General features: G+C 39.7%; 1 protein-coding gene across 6 annotated transcripts in view; it reads right to left on the reverse strand.

The window, feature by feature from the left end:
• ARID1B (AT-rich interaction domain 1B) overlaps nucleotides 1-23221 on the reverse strand; it is a 325014-nt gene that overhangs the window by 70621 nt on the left and 231172 nt on the right. For all 6 annotated transcript variants that reach the window (XM_040058344.2, XM_040058343.2, XM_040058342.2 and 3 more), the window contains one exon: nucleotides 11119-11208. In XM_040058344.2, coding sequence (XP_039914278.1) covers nucleotides 11119-11208 — 90 coding nt within the window. The remainder of the gene's footprint in view (nucleotides 1-11118; nucleotides 11209-23221) is intronic.

A 23221-nucleotide genomic window follows, 5' to 3' on the forward strand; every position in this document is an offset into this window, starting at 1 on the left:
TAAAAACATTTAAAACCTCGTCTTTCTCTCAGGCATATGTATACAGGAAACAGATATACAATAGTAAATTACTAATGCTTCGTGGAATTATGCACTAAGGTTTTCTTACTTACATTTGTACATTGACCAATACAAACCCATCTGTTTCTTGAATACTACCACCTTAGTACTACCCATGAAAAACACCCACTGAACATGCTGGGTGCTGCTGTAAAATCTCAGATGGATTCTTCTGCTATTTTAAAATCTTGGCTTGAATATGAAAAAATCTTATAGAAACTAGAAGCTCAAACAGAAAGGAAATGACTGCAAAGGAACAGATAATTACATATCAGTTGATGGACAGCAACTGTCTACTGGCACACATTTAACCCACGGTCAATGAGAGGTCTTTTGATTTAGCCAGGAGTAGTCCATCGATTTTCAAGAATGAACTAAACCTGAAAACACGTGCAACACTTACTCACAAAAACTTTGGAGTTTACAGTGATAGCGGATCATCATTAACTTATGCATCTGATAAATAAAAAATGAGGAGAGATACAATGTGCAACAGTATATTGTAAAAATGAACTTACCCGAGAAAAAAATACACTGGGCCACAGCTCTTTCTAGAGGGGCATGCTTAGTGGCAGAGCTTGGGACCAAAATAATTGAGGAACCTTTCTGAGTAAGGAACAAGGAAGTTCTCCTTGTTCAAGGGCAGAGGCTGAAGAAAGGGCTATTACTAACTAGATAGGCTTATTACTCTGGAAATCATGGAATAAGAGAAGCAGAGACAGATTGGACGCATATACTGATCATCAACTAATTAGGGAAAAATAACATAAAATCCTGTACTTATGAATCAGCTCAAAAGAATTAAGTATTTTAAGAGATATTTTCCACCACCTCTAAAGGAAAAACTTGTGTGTGGGGAGAAACACAAAAATTTCCAGTGCTTGATATTTTAGCAAGGCACTGGTCAGTACCCTTGAGAAAAAAGCGCAAATGTTTGCACACCCATGACACAAGTTTTTGGCAGACCTTCCTTCCTCAGACAGCAGTTTGGGTTGTATCCACTCTCTCCAGATTTTCACCAGTATACATCCTGAATATACAAGAGGGTGGTGACGGATCACAAACAGTGACTCCCAAATCTAGTTCATCTGTGGATAAACAACACTGAAGCAGACAGGTCAAGGTAAAGATAATAAATAAAAAGCATTATTCTGTGATTTGGCATCCTGTTAGCATGGCAGGATGCTGAGGAACATCACAGTCACACTGAAACTCTGCCTAGCCCACCCATTTCAGATGTCAAGGACAGCTCAGGAAGGTTTTGGATTGGTGAACCATGCCTGAGTTTTTTCCCAGCTAAACATGTCCACAGTCAGCACCCCAGAGCACTGCAAGAAAACATCCAACAGAACAAAACTCACACATTAATTAAGTGTTCTAGTAATTGAAAGAGTTGGTTATTCTCACATAAGCCTGTGATACCAGAACCCTAAATACGCAACCAAGTTGTCTGCAGATGGTACTTGAACAAACACCTTGGTGTGGTCAAACCTGAAGATGTGTGGCATACGGACAGCAAGAGAAAATACTGTTGTACCACTGTCTAAGGGGGGCCAGCCCTACCTGGCCATAAACTACTCACTGTCACTGGCAAAGAATGGTGTAGTACCTACCCCTAAGGAGCTACTTAAAATAAACACTGAAAAGGACACAGTGAGAGAGATTCAGGTACTGGAAAAAATCTAAGCAGACAAAAATGTTACACAGGTCTAAACAGCTAACAGCAATTAAGAAACTGATGAAGGTTTGACCCATGTACCAGAGAATAAACCAAGTAAATCAAGTGAAATCATGTAGCATAAACCCCCCTGCTATCTAGAGCAAGCAGGCACAAGATTTCTTTGCATTTGAGATACCTCAGATCCTATTTTAATTTTCCAGAAAGCAACCTTATTAACATATGCCCAGCTAGACCTGTGCTTGACACATGCAAAGCATCTCACTTAGCAACACACATCACAGGGTGATGGGTTGGTGAGCATGAATTCGGCTGAGCTTGCAGTGTCAATCTCATTGAGACAATGCAAATACCAATTCTCAATATTCCTGTCCAATTAATAGGCAAATAAAAGAAATAATAAATCAGCTAAATAAAATATCTGCACTGCACCAATACAACATCTTCAGATATAGTATTTTATAAAAGCTAAAAAAAGTATTTATAATTTCTTATTTCTTTCTCCAATCACATTCTATTAAAAAAAAAAATATCCCAAAATGTTTTTAGGAGAAAGTTCTTTGAGAAAAAGGAGCAAATGCTTGCACATCCATGATGCAGTTTTTGGCAAACCTTCCTTTCTCAGACATTCACTCTCTCAGTTCTTCTGAGAACTCTTCTTCTTCTAATGAACTCTTCTTCCTCTAATTAGAAGTTCTTCTAATGTTTCTCCATTAACCATGAAAAAACGTAATCAAGTTTCTACACTGAGCTCTTTTTTTCAGCCCGCATAAAAACCCACATAAACCTTGCCAGCTTCTCCAAGTCCACCAGAGCACCACTAAAACCATCTGAAGTTCTCTAGGCTAGAGCAACAGCTACATGATTTCCCTTTGGTATCTGGACAATTTATTTTCACAATGGCATCTGCTAATATCTGCAGTATAAGCACCACATTTCTTCACATCCATTCAACAAAGAATGTTTCTTTGCTTATGTGAAACAGCAGTAAAGGAAAATATCACTACAGCAAAATTAGGATTTCCTGCAAAGATCACTGCAGTATTTCTCGTTTCCACAAAAAGACCAATGTTCTGTTTAAGAAAAAGTGCTGGACTGGTTTCATTTTTCTTTAAAATTATTTTCTTATTATGCTTTAATATCTGTCTTACAGTCTCCTCACTGTTTATTTGTCTGACTGCTTCTCTTCACAATGTGAATAGCTTTGGGGAAGATGGAAACTAATGACCTAGCTAAGGTTTTAACCCAGACCCCCTAGTGTTTTACCAGCTGTGCTATTAGGTTAACTGGCTGAATCTCCTCTGCTTCTCTCTCTGATATTACAAAACCCAGTCTATGTATAGCATGCAATAATGTTTAAATTTTTCCCACCCCTAAACCTCCCTCTGCTACCGCCTAGCCTTGAAATTCATATAATCTATCACTGATAAATTAGAATCTGGGGAAGGATCAGACAGATTACCCAGATGGTAGCCAAGGAAGAAATATCCAACTTTTCCTAATGCAAACCTTGCATAATGCTCTCTGATGCAAATTTTAAGTGGTATACTGAGGACAAAGAAGGAAAGACATTTGTTGAGATGTTCACGCACAGACTAAACAAAAACCGCATTGTTCATCCACCATTTTACACATAATTTGTTACTGTAATATACTTTACACAAGATACTTTTACTACAGTGCTTGAAAAACCAGGGTTGCAGTGACTTGCAGTACAAAAGTGCACACCCCACCCTCCCAGCTGCCCCCAAAGAGAATCCTGAATTTCAGTAGGTGGCTTGGGATGCTGGAATTAATCTCAGCAGCAACATGAAAAACCTGCTTTGCACAGTCAACATTTGTCTAAGTTTCGCTAATAATGTGCACACTTAGGAAAACCATGAAGGAGAGCAAGGAAGGAACGGCATTTTATAATGTGTAATGTGCAAAGCCTGCAGGCTGAATGGTCTAAACTTCAGGTTTGAAAACTTTACCCTCTGCAGAGACTTCTGTTCAAAGGTTCCCTGAATCAACTCAGATCTTCCTTTTCATGAAGTAAATATATTGAATATCACTATATGTCTTGGGAACAATACTAAAATATACGTGATGTGTCTTCTGTTGTACACATGTAAAATAAATCATATTGTTTCTTTCAAAAACACAAAATCAGTGTGTTGTCCTCAGTGCCAAAATGCCTTTGCCTCAGTCTTATTTTTACCATGATTTATGATTTGACTGATTTTTTCCTTTCCTTGATTTGCAGCTGTTCCCTGATGAATGTTTTTTTTTCTTTGGGGATCCTTTGGGATGGTAGGAATTATCCAGTGTAAGCTATTAATATACACATTATATAGATTTCAACTCACTGTCCTGTATATTAATTTAAAAAGACATAAAGGGTTTTAGATCAGAGGTTGTTTATCTTCACAGGAGCTTCATAAAAAGGTTAACTTAGGTGCTGAGGAAGAAGACTGTCCTGACAACCACGGTGCTGCTGAACAGGCAGACCACTGGCAGCTCCCAATTTATAGGCCATGATGGGAAGCTCTCCCAGGGACAGGGATCATACCCAGTAACTTTACATCAAACACATGACAGCAACATTGACTGTCACTTCGTCAAGTTCTCCATCAGTAACTGCTGTAGCTTATCCTCGTCCCTGAGCCCAGAGGCAGGGAATTTGACAGCTGCCTAATGAAGTCAGTGGAAACTTTTCTACTGAGAAGTCTCTCTGCTGGCAACTATATAAACTCTCTCAGAATAAGTCAATTCTGCTCCCTGATCTCAAAAAGAGAATCCCCAATTTAGTTTAAAAAATGAAATAAAGATTCGTCTCCAAGTATAACAAGATTTAACATCAGCAAGAAAAACGCAATGACCAGCTGCTAGTATACAAAATTTATTTGTTGAGATCTGACTCTGGGTTTTGATTGCGCAGATATTATTACCTACTTCACATCCTACTTCTGCAGTTTTGCTGTCTCCCGGCATGGCTTATCGTATGTAAATCACACCCTTTTGTGCTTTGATTCTTCTTGCAGATGGCCTGCTGTATATTTAGTATAGGCTCCAACTAATCAGATCAACCTAAAGCTGAGACTGGCTGGTGCATGTCTGAAATCCAAGTACAGTCTGGGACCAGCATCCTGAAATGGTGATTGACTTCTTTAAGAATTAACCTCTTTTGGCAGAGTAACATAATTTCTATTACTTTTGGGCAAGAAAAGCAGATTTTCCTGAAACCCTTGAGAGACAGACAGACACAAAACTATGCACTCCACAGCTTGGAGAGAAAAATAGAAACTTTTATTCCAGTGATGTTCATTACTAATCAAAGTAGACATATTGTAATCTTTTTTTGCCATGCATTGCTAATCAAAACAGCAAAGAAAAAATAGTGTGCACACATTTAAAAAAACCCCTGCATATTACACTGACACTACATTTCAGTGCACTTCCACTTTTACAGTCCAATTAAAAATACAGAGGTAAAAATGAATGATGGCCTGATCTTTTAAAAAGACTGTTGATAAATTTAGCACTCACTACATTGAGAAAGTAATGTAGCTTTTTGAGCCACCAAAGAAGTTAAGTGCCTGGCTCTACTGCATGGCTCTGCCTTCACATACAGACCTTTTCTGTGTACTCCCATGCACCATGTTCCTACTTCATCACGTGCCTTTAGATAAAAAAGGGATATTTTACAGAGCTAGTGCGACAGTTTCAACTCTAACCTGCTTTTCCTCCTTACGCGGTGCACTTTTTCTGCTTGCCGAGGGCACAGTTCCCCTAACCCCGATTTTCTGGGCACGATTTCGGCCCAGTCTGGCAGAGTGTTCCTGCATACCAGACAGAGCTCAGCTCCCCTGCACTGACCCACTTGGAGAACTCTGTGTGCAGAAGAGGCACTCAAACATACCTGTGGCTTTGCACTCTATGCATGTCTCAAGCATCTTTCCTTAAGAGCCTGAAACACTTCAGTCTACATCAAGTAAACTTATTACCAAGTCTGATTTAACCTTAAGTGGTGTCATCGTTAACATGGCAAGCAGAAGAATGTTAATGACAAGAATCATTTTATTCTCTAGCTCCTCAGTGCTCTGAGTAGATCCCAAATCCCCAAATGAGAGCAAAAAACGTATTCTCAAGGAAAAAGTCTTTTTAAGATCTAAAAGCAAACTACAGTATCTTTTTTTGTTGCAATAAGAATTCTTTGATCTATTTTCTTCCTTCTGATTTCTCTTCTTAAGAAGAAAATAGATTTCAGGGAAAAGAATCTCTACCATCCAATGTCAGTATTAAGCCACAAATCTGATCGGGAATTGTAGGTGCAAAACACCTGATTGGTATTCTGTGTCTTCCACGCAAGCAAAAACATTTATATTTCGTTAGAAGAAAATGCATTACAGGGGAATTTATGTAATGACTGTGTACAAATAAGCATGCCCAGAAAACAGTTAAAGGGGAGAAAAATACCTGTATGAAATGTAATGGGTAAATTAGGAAATTTTAGTTACAGGAATTCAGTTGCTACTTAGTGTTTGTAGGGAAGCACAAAGAGAACATCAAAATGCCTGATCACATCCCATCTGTTACAACCTCTTCCTGGATAACATCTTGACTGCCAAAAAAGCTATTTAAATTTACTACATTGCAGCTACTGATAAATATCACTTCTGTGAAGATCTAATACTAAATAAGGACAAGATCTGAGGATAAACCTTACAAGCAGCAGTGTCAAAAAGATCCAAATTTTGCTTAGTTTAACACCTGTACTCTTAAGAGCACTCAGTTTCTTACTCTTTGTCCCTGACTGTGATATGTTTTTAATAGAGCACACAACTGTACAACACTCCTCAAAAGCTGGATGTCAACAACAGAACAAAATAAACGTAGAACAGAAAGAATGACATAAAAAAGAAAAAAATGAAAAGGTACTAGGAGAAGGTGATGGAGAAGGCGGCAACTTCTATTCACCAATTTTGGAGGTGATTACTCCAGGCACTGTCCACATAGATCTGACAGGCACAGAATGCTGCCACGAAACTGCCTCCAGCAATGGAATACATTTTCCAGCACATCACAGCAGCTGCAGCGGCATCAATTCTGCTTGCAATCCATGTCCAAAAAGAAAAGTTCTCAGTGGTCCTATTTCAGCATATCTCAAGGACTAATTAAATCCTCATTACTATCTTCTAATTATTCCAGTGCTCTGGGATTTTACTCTTCAAGTCCCCAGTGGTGCATTAGATGAAAAGGGTTAAATAACCTGTGTTGATTTTGAGACTCCAGATCTATTTCAGACCTTTAGCATATCATCAGCATTATCATGAATATTTAACTATATACCGCTGTGAAAATTATAAGGGGAAAACAATTAAAGATTTTTTAAAAATTAATTCTGACCCATATACATTTGCACTAATAAATAAGGCTTCTTTAAGTATCCCCATTATGAGAGTGCTTGCTAGAGTGATAATGTGAAGTCATTAACTGTTTTCATTAAATTCAATGGTTTTCAGGAGCTCCCAATTCACTATTTTAATATAAGGCTGAAACCTGACATCTACATACCCAACTGCATAAGCATGAAAACACTATTTAAAAGCAGGTAAGTTTTCTAAGCTTTTTGAGAATTACGTAAAGAACCATTCATTCCTGCAGGGGTAAAAGTGCCTATTTCAACATTATTACGACAAATACTTTCCTAACAGTGAACACAGGAACACAGGTGAGTGTTCATATAAGCAGACAGAAATCTCCATTAGTTTACAAAAGAAAGAAGGGAGTATAAGCTAATGGCCAGGATGAAGGCTTCTTTTTCAGGCTGCAGCTTCAGGAAACTAATTTAGAGGGTCAGTTGGGATGTGCTGGGCTTCTATTTGATCCCTAGAAATAGCTTCTAACTTGTTGAGCAGTTCTGGCTACTAAGGACATCCTCAAAGTACAGCTTCCAAAACCCGAACAAATAAGTAGATACAGCTGAACACAGGGAACTCAAGTGCCTGTGTACCTCAAGTATTTGCTGAATGATTATGACAGCTGAGGTATTACTGCTGCCCTGCCTCTGGGGCTGATGCAAAGAAAGTTTATAAAGAGCTCCGGTTTCAGTAAACACAAAATATCAAACCCCTACTTTTAAAGGAGAGTCTGGAGTAGATCTATTAGAAACCGAGAGTAACACGCACATCCTCCTTCTTCACAAAAACAGAGCAAGTTTTTCGATGACTACCTCAATTAGTTATGACTACACTGTCATTACGGTAACTCCAAGTAATGGTAATTGTTGGGATTCAGCAGCAGTTAAGGATTCAGCAGCAGTTACACACACTCTGCTTCTCCAAGAGCCTTCTGATACCAGTCTGTCTCCACAGCTGTCCGGCTCCGACAGCTAAGATGTATGGGACTTGACTTCAAGTCCCATTGCTTTCCAAGTCACGTGAGCTAAGAAACAGGTTATGTACATAAAATAAATGCAATTTCTTGTTTCTTAGGTAGGCAATGTATGTTGGTAGAACTAAAGCCATTTCACTGATTGGGCATCAAACAACAGTGGCCAGTTACCACAGTTACCGGTTGTGGGACAAGAACGGAAGTGCCTAGAAAGCAGGCTACATTTACACTGAGCAGGTCCAAATATTCTACAGCTTGAGCAGGATATGACAAACTTAAGAATTATTTATTAAAAGTAAGCATTTTAATGCTCATTACAAAAAGTATGAAATAAGCTATATGAAAAGAAAGCTGGGGAGCACAAAAAAATCCAAGCTCCCAAGAAACTCCTATTTCTGTATACATGCACTACATTACTACTCCCCTACTTTCACACAAAGAATGTACATGTAAAAATGTGGTCATTGCTTCATGCTGCATTGTGAGACAGGGTATGTACAGTCTCAGGCAGGCAAACGTAAAAATCCCAGAAGGGTGCTGAGTAACCATGGAAAGCACGGTAAAATATAATCAAACACTTAAACAATGAAATAATTAACTGCGAACTTAATGGTTCAAGGTAGTGGCTTAGCATCCAAAAGTGCTACAGCTCAGACTCCACCCATAGGTCTATCTTCATGATAGCTGGTAAATAACATTTTTTTTAAGTGTTGAGAGCAGAGGATTCTGCTCAAGCAATGATTAGTAGTCTTTTGGTCATCCAATTCTCTCTCTAAACAAAGAAGTGCTAGAGAAAGGGTGAAAACAAACATTACCTTATCCTATGGAGGGTCTCTGGGGTTTTTGTTTTCATTTTCCTTTAACTTTTTTTCTCTTTTTTTGGAGAAAGTGTATCAGTAAGCCGAGAGTTTAAATTACTGTAGCAGATGCCCAAGGATCAGGTGTCCTTAGCAGCAACGATTTTCTGCTCAGGTTTTTATCAGTAAATGACAAGCACCTTCCCTTTGAGTCCCCATCATTCCCCCTCCTTCCTTTCTTCAAGTTCTGTGGAAACCAGTTCAAGCAAGCAAAGGAATCAACGAATGTAACAGCCTTTTTAAAAGGTGAAGTTTTCCATTTCAAAGGAGTCTCTAATCAATGACAGGGCACAAAAGGGAATGCACGCATGTTTATGCGTGTACAGCACAGACTTTAGAGAAGCTTTGGGGAACATGTTCTGCAAAATCAATATGACCTAGCTAGTCACAAATTTTAAATCTCCTGCATGAAACAAATGGACTTCTTGTACAAGCTGGGTCACAAGGATCACACGTATTACATCAGATTTTGCATATGAAGTGTGCAAAAGCTGCAACATTCCTAAACACATTTTCTCTAAGAACACACCTACAATTCTCACTGTAGAGGGAAAAGCAAACTAAATCAATCTGTAAATTTTACTTCTCTGTTACTTACTTGTTTGACTTCCCAATTATGGCAGCTGTCTTCTGTTTTACTTCTCAAAATCTGTCTGCCTCTCCTGACCATATACACTGAACCCCTGTTTTGTTCTATAGCAGAACAGACAGGTTCAACCTTTCCAGCACTGTCAGACCTGCGTAACTTGCCCTCCAAAGCCAGGTGAGGAACAGAAATAATTATGCAGAAATAATTATTATTGTGCAGAAATAATTATTATTGGGCACTATAATATTTTATGCCAAGACCCAGTTGTGCCAGGAAATGCACACATCTTTCTGAGACGTTTGGGTCTTCAAAGCCTCCATCTGATCCATTCCCGCTTCCTTGTGACATTTCCATCCCACAAAGCATCATGTATTTGTATTGGGTACTGAGGCCATTCTTTTTTTCACTAAACACGTATGTTATTCTGAATGTTTTTTAATGGGAAAATAAATCCCTGCACTAAAAACTGAGTATAAAGTAAAGACTGAAAAGGAAACAACAAATGAGCATGGAATTCTGTATTTCATGTTCTCATTAATCAGCATTCCTGGAGGAGGAGATATTCAACCCAGAAAAACAGCAAAAATTAAGACTCCCTGCTCTTCTTTTTGAGTTCTCTTAGCTCCTCCTGGATGCTATCCCAGAAATTTGTCATTCTGTGAGTTCAACTTGTTTCACTGTGAGAAAACTTCTAGTATTTATGGTATCCCCATATGGTGCTACTTAGGATATTTCTGGAAGCAAGACATTTTAGGAGGGGCATTTCATAAATAACACCATGTTTATCACAGTTATCATGTGTCTGTTTTGCAAGCCTGTCACTGGCACACGTTAACCACTGCACGGACAGGATGCCCAGTTTACAGCAGTTGATCGCACGTACGGCCACACAACAAAGCTGTGACAACTATCTGCCATCAGCTAGGGAGAAAGGAGGTGAAAGGAAAAAGGGCTTGAAGTTTTTGTTATAAAAGGTAGCTGTAACTTAAAAATGCTCTGCTTATTTTTGTGAGCACGTGGTATGGAGCAGCTTTTTAGAATACCGCTCTTGCCTGCATGGTTTTCCATTGCAAGATTTCCAAATGTTTGAACCATTTGACCTAAACATTTGACTTCCCTTTATATTTAAAGGTATTTTTATCTGGGAACTGGCTAGGGGACTACTGTGTCCATGCAAAGGTATTCAAGATGACAATTTTAACAACAGTAGCAAAACTGCTCCTAGTTAGCACTCTTTCTCTAAATCTTAATTCCAAGACAGACAATGAAGAGCTGTATTCTCCAGGACATGACTCAAGTATTTACAGAAACTGCCTTTATACCCTGGGCATTCACTGTATTTTGAGAAAACCTTGTTTTCAATTATAGTTTGGTAAAACCTGCAATTCAGTTGCTCTTTCCCCAGAGATGGAAACCCCCCAAGCCTTTTACAATGAAGACTGTCATTATTTTCCCTGGGAAAAGAAAAGAAGTACCAGGAAATTTCACACTGCTAATGTACAACTTAAAATGAAGGCTGCATTTGGCACCAACTGCAAAGTCCCCAACACCTAACAAACCTCGGTCCTGTGGCATTGGTGACTGGCTCAAGGCAGGGTGGGAGCTGGATTCTGACTGGCTGCCAGGAGGCTGCGGTGGCATCTGACTGCCTGTAACACACAGAGAGAAAAGGGAAAACACACTTGCTTTTAGCATTTCAGTGCACAAAACCAAGCTTTGCTGCATTTTTCAACCACTCCACATCAAAGAAAGTACCAGCTGGATAAGGTAAAGACAGAGCTCAACAGGTCTAGCTTTTTCATACTTCTTTCTATTTTTTTTTTTCCTTTTATTTTTTGAAATCCATGGAGGAAACATGCACAAACACATTTAGCAACAGGCATGGTGAAATGTTCAATTTCGCACTGAGCGAGTTCCCAACCTCACCAACATGATCCAATTTATAGCTGCAAATCTCCTGACACATATTTCTGTTAGGGAGTTTAACAAAATCCAAGTCTGCTGAACAATAGGGCTCATCCTGCCTAGCTTAAACTGGCCTCCAGCCAGGCAGACGTGGACTGCTGCCAACAATATTACCAATGAAAAATTCGGTCAATACAAAAATGACTAACAACAACAGTTTAAAAAGTATTTCAGTGGTTTTAATATTGTTTGAATGTCCATGTAGAATATGGGAATAAAGAATAACGTGTAAGCACACTTGGTGAAAGTGAACGTTTGAAAGAGATCAGACAGAAATGGGGTAACTTATTATTCAAATAAAAGCAAAGGGAACTTATTTATTAAAATAACTAGCCAGAACAGACACATCCGTTTTTATGACCTTGTTCAAAAGACATCCAATGCTGTCTACCCACCCAAACGAGCAAAGCACTCCCAGTGCTGTCAGTGAGGCACAGAACACAAAATGTTCCCTTTCAGTGTTAATGGATAATAAGGCAGATGCTTATTGCACTGATGCGAGTCACTCCTCTGGGTCACCATTCAACATCTGTCAAGGAGAGGTCCATCTTACCACCCTCCCAATGCCCCAGGGGGCTGGAGCTTAAGAGTCAACCTGCCCCAGCCCGAGCAGGAGGAAGAATGAGACCTGGACATCCCCTAGGACTCCTCTTTGCTCTAGGTCTTAGACGTGCCTGCTTGTGACAGCTCAAGAGGCTTGAATAGCACCTCAGGTTAGGCAGCAAATACATACTTTAAGCAGTTAGACACTTGTGATGAGCACGATATAAACTGCAGCAGACAGAATTATATCCCTCACGCTCAGAAACTGTTCAGATTGTTTTCCATTTGAAAGAAATGGAAAGAATAAAAACACAGGCAATAGATTTGTGCCTGCTGAGACTCATTTCCTCCCGCTCAGCAGCTGCCCCTGTGCAGCGGCAGGAGCAAGAATCCTGCGGACGGTGCTGGCACCGGGAGCTGGGCTGACAGCGGGCAGCAGGGGCTGTCCTTTAGAGCAAGCAAGGGCCCTGAGCTGGCCATAAATGCGGGAAAGCCAAAGTGTCTGCTCTGCCCCATCCACTTCCCGCCCCAAGGCCGCCGGCTCTCAGCACCAACTCTGAAGAAAGGCCAGACTGATACAGAACAAAGAGAAAATCTGTGAAATGCGGAGTGTAACCGCTGCCTGGCTATTCAGATGAGGTGCTTTTGCACTAAAAACATGACAGTCAACATTACCGGGAGCAGCTGTGACAACCGTCTCAGAGATGCAAATGCCGGACCAGAGGCAGAATTGCTCCTCCAAAAGACCAAACATGCCACTCAGCGCCCAGGGCTTTGGGTTCCACGGCCCATTCCCCAACTCTGAGGCATATGACAATAATAATGACAAATTCCAGCTTATGTTTTGATGTCACTCAAGAGCAGGCTGTGGAGATGGTAAGTGCCTGCATTATAATGAAAGCTTTTGGCTTGACAGGAAGGATTCAGTGACTCAAGACTGTAAACAAACAGCATTTCCATGTTAACACAGGGCACTGCCACTTCCACTGTGTATGCCCCAGGCACCGCTATCAGAGAGCACTTCAAGTAGATGGGAGCCATCTAAGATTGCTACAAACACTTAAAAAAAAAAAAAAGAAAGAAAAAAGCAGGGGTGGTTCTGACTTCACTGCACAGCTCTCAGCAGGATCCTCCCTTAGGTGGATGCTTGGCAAGTTTGAAACAAGCTACAGTGCAGAGAATATCTATGATAGGCAATATATTTTACGTATTAGAGACAGTGTCTGGTCTTTTTTACATTGATAGTAACATCAGACACCTGGCTGGAGCCTTATCCTGCACAAGCAAATGTTCAATCACAGATCAGTAAAGTCAAGGTGTAGAACAGTACGTGTACAACTTTTATAAGGAAATCCATTTCATCCACGTCCTCAGTCAATACAGACTCTGAAGTTTTGCAGATTCACTGGAATTATCAGTCTCTGCAAACATTAATGCTATTTTTTCAGTATACTTCTGATTTTTTTCCTTATTAAATAAATTGTAAAGCAAAAGTTTTGTTTCAAAAAGAAAAACGATTTCATAAACATCACCAACTCGGCACATACTCCAACAAGTAACAAACTTTCAAGAGAAGTATCTAGAACACTGATTATCAGTGGGTGCTACAGATTATCCAGGTGTTGGACATGAAGGTACAGCATCAAAATATTTTCAATTGAGCTGCCATTTTGTTCTTAGAAGTGATGTGAAAGGTAAAAGGAGGTTAAGCACCCAAATAGCTTTGAAGACTTTAACTGAACTCTTAATTTGGGTATCTAACTCCTATTGATTGAGGGCTGATGACAGGCCTTTAAAACCTTTGAAGATCCTGTCTGCCATGCTTTTTAAGTTTCTTTGTCATGAAAAGAAATGACCTTAAAGATTTTCCATTTCTTTCCTTTAAATGATAGTAATCCTTTTCTCTTTCAACCAGTACTGCAGTTGTGTTTCTTGGAAGACGCTTTAAATAATACATGATCAGACTTTTCTATTTTATTAGGGAAGGAAAACTTCTACAAAAGAAAACAATCTTTTTTAGTTTTTAACATAACTTTTACAGCTATTTAAGAGAGAAAAAAAATTTCTACTTTTTTTTTTTTTTTTTTCCACTGACAGACTACTGTCTCCTTTGACCCAGTGTACACTGAGGGAAGTTTAAACAGAGATGACTTCTCCCCATGTTTTGTGTACCATTGTTGCCACGTTGGTGAGCTACTCCACCTGCCAAAATGTATGCAAAGTGAATACTACAGATGTTTCACAATGCTACTATTATGCAAAACCACAGAAAATGCAATAATGCATGTTAAAAGGGTAGAAGCTGCCACGCTAGTTCTTTCCCCTATATTTAACAGAGGAGCAAAATGCTATTCAATTTTATATAGCTATCTAGTAAAATTATTTGTTAAAACTACTGAAACCAGCAGTCTACCTAATATAGTATCTGCTATTTAGAATTTAAAAAAAAAGTCAGCTGAAGAGGTAAGGGAATTTAAAAATGCATGATACTGTATTTGTAAGTGGGTTTTTTGTCTTTTTAAATTATGTCAAATGCTTTTAATTTTTTTCACTTTGAAAATCTTCACTTCAAATGGAGTTAGGAGAGACTGCATACGTTTGGCATAGACGGACTGAGAAAAGTACTAAATAGCAACTGCATTATGGCTACAGCCATGCAGTTGAAATGTAAAAAGTAAATTCCTTAGGGCCAAAATATCAAGCAGGAGCAAAACTTTGATATTCTGCTGAGGAGGGATCCTTACAGTCCACATCAGCAACATTTTGAAACATGCTGTGGGCTCTCTGCCCCCATCACTGTAATGATTCCGGAGGATGCTCGGCTGTGACACACTGTACCAGCTGGACAACACCTCACAGAATTATGCCTGAAAAACTGAGTCAAGAAAACACTTTGGTGATAACAGGTTTTCTCTGGAAAATAACCAGTTAAGGGGGGAAGGAGGGATATAAGCAAAGGAATTTCAAGATGCAGGAGGAACTGGAGGGCAGGGGACTGATCACAGCCTGTGTTGAAAACAGAACACTAGGCTGAAGGACAGGCAGAAGTTACAGATCTTGTGGGCTGTCTTTGGGACAATTCCCAATCTAATTTAGGAATTGAGAGCTACGACTGGATTAATGGCATTGATCGATCACAAAGTAGGGAATATTAATCAATAGAAAAGATGATCAAAATATTACCTAAGAAACCCTTGGGATTACCTTCTGGCTTGAAGCATCAAAAATACAAACATTTATATACCTGGATCAGAACCAGGCCTTTTATAAGTGAAGAGCTGTAGCTTATCAGGTAGACATGGGAGGAGAAGAAGAAGGAAAAATCTGACCATATCTGTTGACCTACAATGGTTGTAGACTACAAACAGTTATAACTAACCATGTCATGCAGCACCCGAAGAAACAAATTTATCACTAGGATAAATTAGAAAGATTGTTTACAGTAGAGGTAAGATAACACAACATCACTGCCAGTGTGTGAGCCTTCATAGAGACAAACCCAGAAAGCCTAATGCAAACTGGAATGGAAACCAGCTACCAGCATGAAATGACAGGAAGCTCGAAGTGTGAGTATTACTTAGTGTGACAAAAACTAGAGCTGAAATTTTGTGACTTCTTTCTAAAAATTTATTTGAGGCTAAATATCAGGGAGGAAAAAGAGCATGATGATGTTTAGGAGGATAATCAAGCCATTACTGGAACTTGAAACAACTTTGTTTTGGGAATAATGAGGTCCCGAAAATCTAGTGATTAAGATGGATTCTGATAAAATAATGGGATAATCATCACATAGTCAACGTTACAATAAAGGCTCACAGACCAGAAAAGACATTCCTGGTCTTGGATCCCTGCATCAGAAATGAAAGAACGTAAGTAGGCTTCTATATGGGAGTGTTTCAAATGAGCTTTTCAGGAAATTGGAAGTGAGGTGCAAATGACCTCAAAGGAAAGAAATTTTTCTATGGATAGCATAAAGGGAAACTGGTCATGTGTTTTGTGTTATCTCTTCCATCTTATAAAGCCTATGACCCCTTAAGAATAAAGATTATTTTCTTCCTTAATTTATGCATTGTAGCCAAGCTTCCTGTTGTATCAACAGTATTTTTTAATCCCTTATTCATTCAAGTAAAAAGCAAGGGTTGTCTGCATCAAGACGTGCAAAATATTAAAACCTTCCTCTTATCTATGCAGTAATCTGAGTGCTGATGTTTTAAAAGGACTGAGACATGAGGACCCTTTCAGATATGCAGAGTGAAACATACTCAGACCAAGTCTCCTGGCTCTGCTCAGCACCACACTGCAGCTAATAACCCCTTACAATGCTGGCAATCCACTGCAGCCTGCTTACCACGACAATTTCCACCGCCCTGACCCAGGAACTTGGGACCAAACCCAGAACCTTCCCACTTTGGAATGCTTTTGGTGGCTAGCTGAGAAGCTCACTGAAGGCGAGCTCACAAGAGCCTGGTTTGCTCCATTGCAGCAACACAAAGCTTCTGTACAAGCTTCTAAACAAAAAGCTTATCAACTTATGCCAGATTCATGGGTGCTCTGCATCATAAAGTATTATCAAAATTGTTGTCAGGCCTAGCCTGATTTTCCATATTACATCTTAAAACAAATGTATCGTGCTTCAAAGACACAAGATTCCCTAACAAATGTCAGCGAGTATCACAATCCATGTAAAATCAACAAGAAGTAAAAACCCTCACTTCGCTTCTCAAGAAAGTGTAAAATTCTCAGACTACCAACACTTGAAAGTTACATGCTCACTGTCTTTTTCCTATCTATGTCACATTCACCAAATCAAGAACGGGGTTGTGGGCAAGTTTCAAAGAAATCACTGTAACTTAAGTGCTAAATGCTCTCAAAGCTCCATTAAAAATGCAACATTGAACAAAGGGGCCTGGAGAACCCTAGCTCTGACTTTTCTCCGCACAAATGCAAAAGCATAAATATCTTAATTTCATGAGCAGAAGCTACTTGTTTGACATGGCATAACATTTAATTCAAAGCAAAGCTGACACTGACCGGATAAGGTATCTACTCAATATTTTGTTTCATCCTCATTACTCAGCGTGTAGTCCTAAGGTATTACTTATGGAACACCATCCAAATGTCACCTTTACTACAGAATAGTTCATTATATTATGGACTTAAAAAAAAAAAAAAAAAAAGAATTAAGTAGCTGAAACTGGGGTCTGTCAAATTAGACATCCAAGATTTATTCCCAGGTTGTGTAACCTCTGAGTAAGGTATGAAGACTGTAACAAATACGTAGGAGTATGAAGTGAAATAATCGTTAGTACTGCCGGAACTGACAACAATCTTGGTGGCAAGGGGCAGAAAGAAAATATATTGCCCTCCAAGGCCAAAACTCTTTTTGCTCTGGAGGGGAAGGGAGAGCAGCAGCAGGCACTGCCAAGCAGGTCTGTTTCATCCATGCCCCATCCAGAAGTCACCTCTGTGTTTGGACCAAAGTGAAGCACTTTTTCCTGAGATTTTGGAAATAAGCCCAAAGCAAGCTGTCAATGGAATCTTCAGAAGCATGCGACTCACCCAAATAATGAGTGGCTTTCCAGTAGGTCACAGCAAGCACCTGTCTGCCTGAGGACTACTCCTTTCCAACAAATTCCAAAATTCTGCTGCAAACCAGGAAGGCAGTAGAGCTCCCCAAAATTAAGGATGCATCGTTTAATTACTCATATACGCAAAGGCATAAGTCAGTCTAAATCTAGGAATCACTGCTTTTCTATCCTCAGTAACACCCACCCCAGACCTGTAATTTCACTTTACAGTTATGAGAAGTTTCATTTGGGGGAATCAAATTCTTTCTGCTTTCACCTCTGCCTAACTCTGCATCCATTTAATGCATTATTTCCATTAGGCTCAGGAGAGTTTCCAGCCAAGAATATTTCTGCTGGAGGCCTGTCCAGAATAGTGCAGCCCAGGATAGCAACCAGTTAAATCTTTTCTAATCCCCACATTCAGAAACGGTGGTTCACAGTGGCTGGCATGCAGGAACTGAATAGAGCAGGCAAGCTCATATTTCTCTCACCAGGCCAAATTAATAAAAACAAAACCTGATTTCTCCTCGTTTTCCTATTCTTCCTGTTCCCCAATATTTTTCCTCTTTCAACCGATTTTTTTTTTTTTTTTTTTGTTTGAGAAGCCTTATGTTTGGCTGCCTTCTGAAGAAATGGGCACAGTGACAGATGAAAGGCCGTATTCATCGCCTAATTCAGAATAGGGAAAAACCGACTGCTGTGCATTTAAGATTCTAACAACCTTGCAATTTTGTAGAGCCGTTTTCCCCAACCCGTTCTTTTGAAGAAATCTGCTTTTATTCTGTTAATAACTAACCACAGTTGCAGCAGCATGGATCCGATTAGCAGTTCTTACGCTACAAAGGGGGTTGGGGGGGAGGCTGTGAACAGGGTTGCCAATTTGTCCACCTGGGTCCCCAGAAGAAAGATTAGATGAGGTGCTTGCTCCTTTCTTCCCCGTTCGCTCGCTGCTCTGCACTAGACAGACCTCTTCAAAGCTCAGCCACTGACTTAATTTCTTTTTTTCCCCCTCTAAAGTCTCGTTTAACCACCCCTCCACATGTTTTGCACTCTGTCACTGCATCCCTCCAAAGGGATGGCGTGAATTGGGATGAGAGGGGATGGGAGAGGCTGCGGCCACATCTTGCCAGCACCTTCTCTCACACCTCTACAGGGCCTCTGAATTGCTTTTAGATTTTGAAAATTGTATTTTCTTATATTTTTGAAAAAAGTGCCTATGCTCTTTAGGGAATGATCCAGACCCTGTAGTCATACTGTGTTTTTTCATTCTGTCCTTTTAATCCTTCCATAAAAATGGTAGTTTTCCTTGCATTTGGACTGACGTAGAAAATTGTAAAGGGTAGCATGGATTTAGTAATCTGTAATTACTTAGGACAGATCATTACATGTTTGTAGTAATTACATGTAATGCAAAAAGCATATACTTCAGCTAGAGAAAAAACATTCTCAAATTTTTTATAAAATGTTAATTAAACAGAATATAAACCGTAATTGATGCAACTGCTAAATATCTAAAAGCTCCTAACAAAGGAGAGGACAGTATTTCTTTCTTATATTTGGCTCATTTCTTCCTTCCAGAAATGAAACTTACCCTGCCACACGTCTGAAACTTAAAACCTCCGAATTCTATTTAGGGATTTAAACCAAGTTCCAAAAGGAAGAATTTTTCATTATCAGTGCTCATTCTCTAGACTGTATTTATAACTAGGAGGAGATTTTTTTCTCTTAAGCTGTTCCTCATCGTGTCACCTACATTCAAGAGCCTGAGAAGCACAACAGATGTAGCAGACGTACATTTCTAAAATTTTCCACCTAATAAAAACCTTAACTCCTGACTTTAACATTGCCAAACTTTAACCAAACCACAGATCAATTTTCAATTAGGTATCTGCAGTGTGAGAATACGCAAGATACAAAAGAAAGAGTGAACGTGATGTGAACTTGCTGTTTCTTATCCGTATTTCTTTTCCCTTGATCCAGGTAAGTTTAAGAATTTCTCAGACTCAGGCAGCATTAACTTGGAAGACCATCAATGACGGAGTTTGAATTCTCCCTGCTCCTCCCGGCTCTCTCAAGTCTAGCAAGCAGGGAAACAGGAGCAGCGCTACGTGGCAATGAGCTATTTAGCTAGTCCTGCCCGCTACTCCTCGTACTAGATCACTGTCTCCGATTAAAGAGCACTTTAGTAGCAAAATGTATGTGCTCTCACTACCCTCAAAAGGAACAAACCCTCAGCTAATCTAGTTTTTCTTATTGTGTTATATTGCATATTATGCAGCCCTGGTCTCAGTAATTCTCAGCGATGAGGGAGAGAAGGGCAAGTTGAATGCATAAAGGATAAAAGCACCTTGAGGCAAACCTGCTTCCAAAAACCATTTGGTGGGTCTGATCTCCCTAGAAGACAAGATCTATCATGCCATATTTCATCTTGCCCGACAACGATAAGCTCCAAAGACCGGTGCGGAAGCGAAGCAATTCTTCATGTATTTTTAATCAACCGAGAACTTTCATCTGGCGAGCTCCCTCCACAAGGTCACACGCACCACGCACGGCCACGTGCCTCTCACGCAGTTTGCGAACACCAACTCCTATGTCAGCCTCTGTTTGGAAGGGGGAGTATTAACATTAGCAACTCCTGGTTATATCATTTATAAACATGCAGATGTGGATTATTAAAGATTAATGCATTTTGGGATTGGTGTCGGCATTCCGTTTGTCTCACGCCGAAACCAATTCTGTTCTTCATTAGTCAACGACAACCCACATCACCCTGTTGTGGAAGAGAAATCAAAGGTGCAAGCGTGAATTGAGAATAAGTGATGAAACTGATTACTAAGAAACTTAACGGCTGTAATCAATCAACACATCACAATAATTTGAGTCCACTGTTATCTGAAGATGGGGAACAAACAGAAAAGCCTGCCGACGGAGTGAATTGTTCTTTTGTGTTTGCTTTGTAAAAACCCACTTCGCAATTTGACTTCCCTATCCACCTACTGAGCGATGCTGTCAAAGGGCTGTTCAAATCTTTCAAGTCACAGTCCAAGCTGCATGAATTTTGTCTCTAAGGAGGAGAAAAGATATCTTGCTTTTCATTAATTTTTAAAAAAATTATTATCTGGAGATAGTGAAAATGTTCTTCTTTTGTGGCACAGAATTAATTCAAGCCATATTTGCAATTGTTCAGACTCCTTCTTCTAAGGAGGGACACACCACGTATCTGTCTAGTCAAGTCTGACACTAACTATGAAGCATGAAGGCCACTTTAAATATCTCTCATGGCAGTGATACATAGTCCACTGAAAAACTGAAAACTACAGCAGCCTATCCCATGACAGAAACCAAACACCTTATGACATTTATGCTTTATTTTATCTAGGTATAACAACCATCTGTCAACAACAACAAAAACACACTGACGCAGACGTGAGAGACTGTTCCTGTTTGCTCATCAATCACTGCTTAGTATTGCAAGGGACAAGGGAGTGACAGACATCATTTTCATTTATTATATAACGCAAATTAATGCCCTATTTGCCAACACAAAGAAAGAGAGACAATCTACATTTGTGCAGCCAAATAATGACAGAATAAAACCCCCCAAACATACAAAACCAAACACACACCACTTTAAATCTGACAAAAACATAAGCAGGTTGAGAAAAAATATTATCAAGAAATGCACAGGTTAATGATCAAATGTAAACAATAACTATCCAAGGATGGCCTTAAAACATACATCTAAAGCTAACAACAAATATACCTGTCAAATGTTGGCCACTGTGGTTAAGTATATTTGAATTTTCTTACATGAAGCAAAGCACATGAATAATTATGCAAATATGTTAATTGGATTTCAACAGCCCTCATACTCTAGATGGATTTGTACCAGCAGGGTGCTACCAGTGTGACTCACAGAGCTACAAGAAGTGGCCTGTGTACACGTGTCCACAGTGTCCACAGCAGCAGATGCCCCACCATGCTGCCTGCTCAGCCATTGCCAGGATGGTGGAAACAAGCCTGGCAGCAATCAGCAAAGAGGAAAAACCAGATATGGGGCAGGGCACAGCTATGGGGATGTGAACACCACTGATCTGGCCATCTGTGGGAGGGTGCTGGACAACTCTCAGGGTGCTCAGTCCATAGGGAAGAAATGTTTGGCACTGGCTTAAGACAGCAATTGAACACTAAAACTGCAATGTGTGACTGTGAAATATAAACACTGACACATCAGATACTAAGCAAGTGAAACCACTTAAAATTAAACCCCAGGAAGTACCCATAAAATATAACTAACCAGGGCATGCTCTTTTTTTGTGATTTAATATCTGATTTTTTTTGTGATTTTTCTATCTGATTTTTTTGTGTTTTTCTATCTGATGCTTAACTTTGGGCCAATAAAAACCAGCAGGTTGATGCTGGTGGAATATGAAACCCTCTGTCATGAAAACCGAACAGGAGGAACTTGAACAGCGTGTCTCTGTCTCTTTTCATCTCCTGCACCTGTTCTGGAAAGACCACCTCTGCAGAGAAAGACAACTCCCTGATCTCTGGCAACATGGTAAGTATGATAGGAGTTTTTACAGTGTCTTTTGTAGCATAGGCTCTCCTCATGAAACCTGATTGAGACTATTTAGTTATTTCATGAAGCCTTGAAACAACAGATTATTCATCAATTGTGACCTGGACTGAATTCTAATAGGTATTACAGGCTAGATGCTCCCTGTGCTAGAAGCAATGCCTTGAGCTAGAGCGCTTTACAATTTGCTTATTTTTTCATCCCTTGAAAAGACAGAAACACTAAATGTTGTTCAAAGCATTTGAAAGAAAGGGTTTTAAACTACTACTATGTGAAACATTCACATACTTAATTTGTAAGCATTCTAGATTTGGAAAACTGCTGATTAGATATTTTGTGCACTAGAAGTGATTAAGAATATAGCTACGTCAATGGCATTTTGTGTTTTGGCTTTTTTCTGGTCTGGATGCCAATGAACAGCATGCATCTTCCTTGCAACAAGCTGTTGCAAGATTTTTGCCTCCGGAGAAGCCAAGGGAGAAACACTGATAGATGTGTTAAAATAATCTTTCTAGACAGGGGGATCATATCCATTTTATAAGGATATAATCCCCTCTTGTTTTGCACTTACTTGAGGGTATTTAAAACTTCAACAAGAAGCACATTATTACAAATTCATAGATTCATATATTTGTTTGGGTTGGAAGGGATCTTAAAGTTCATCTGGTGCCAACCCTCCTCCCCCCTGTCGTGGGCAGGGACACCTTCCACTAGACCAGGTTGCTCAAAGCCTCATCCAATCTGGCCTGGAACACTTCTAGGGATGGGGCATTGACAGATTCTCTGGGTAACCTGTTCCAGTGCCTCACTACTCTTACAGTGAAGAACTTCTTCCCAATATCTAATATAAATCTCCTTCCAGTTTAAAGCCATTTCCCCTTGGCCTATTACTCATGTCCTTTTAAACAGTTCCTCTCCAGCCTTTCTGCAAGCCACCTGTAAGTGCTGGAAGGTTGCCTGCCTCCCCAGAGCCTTCTCCTCTTCAAGCTGAACAACCTCAGTTCTCTC

The sequence above is a fragment of the Hirundo rustica genome, chromosome 3 (genome assembly GCF_015227805.2).
Source record: "Hirundo rustica isolate bHirRus1 chromosome 3, bHirRus1.pri.v3, whole genome shotgun sequence".
NCBI classification, from domain to species: Eukaryota; Metazoa; Chordata; class Aves; order Passeriformes; family Hirundinidae; genus Hirundo; species Hirundo rustica.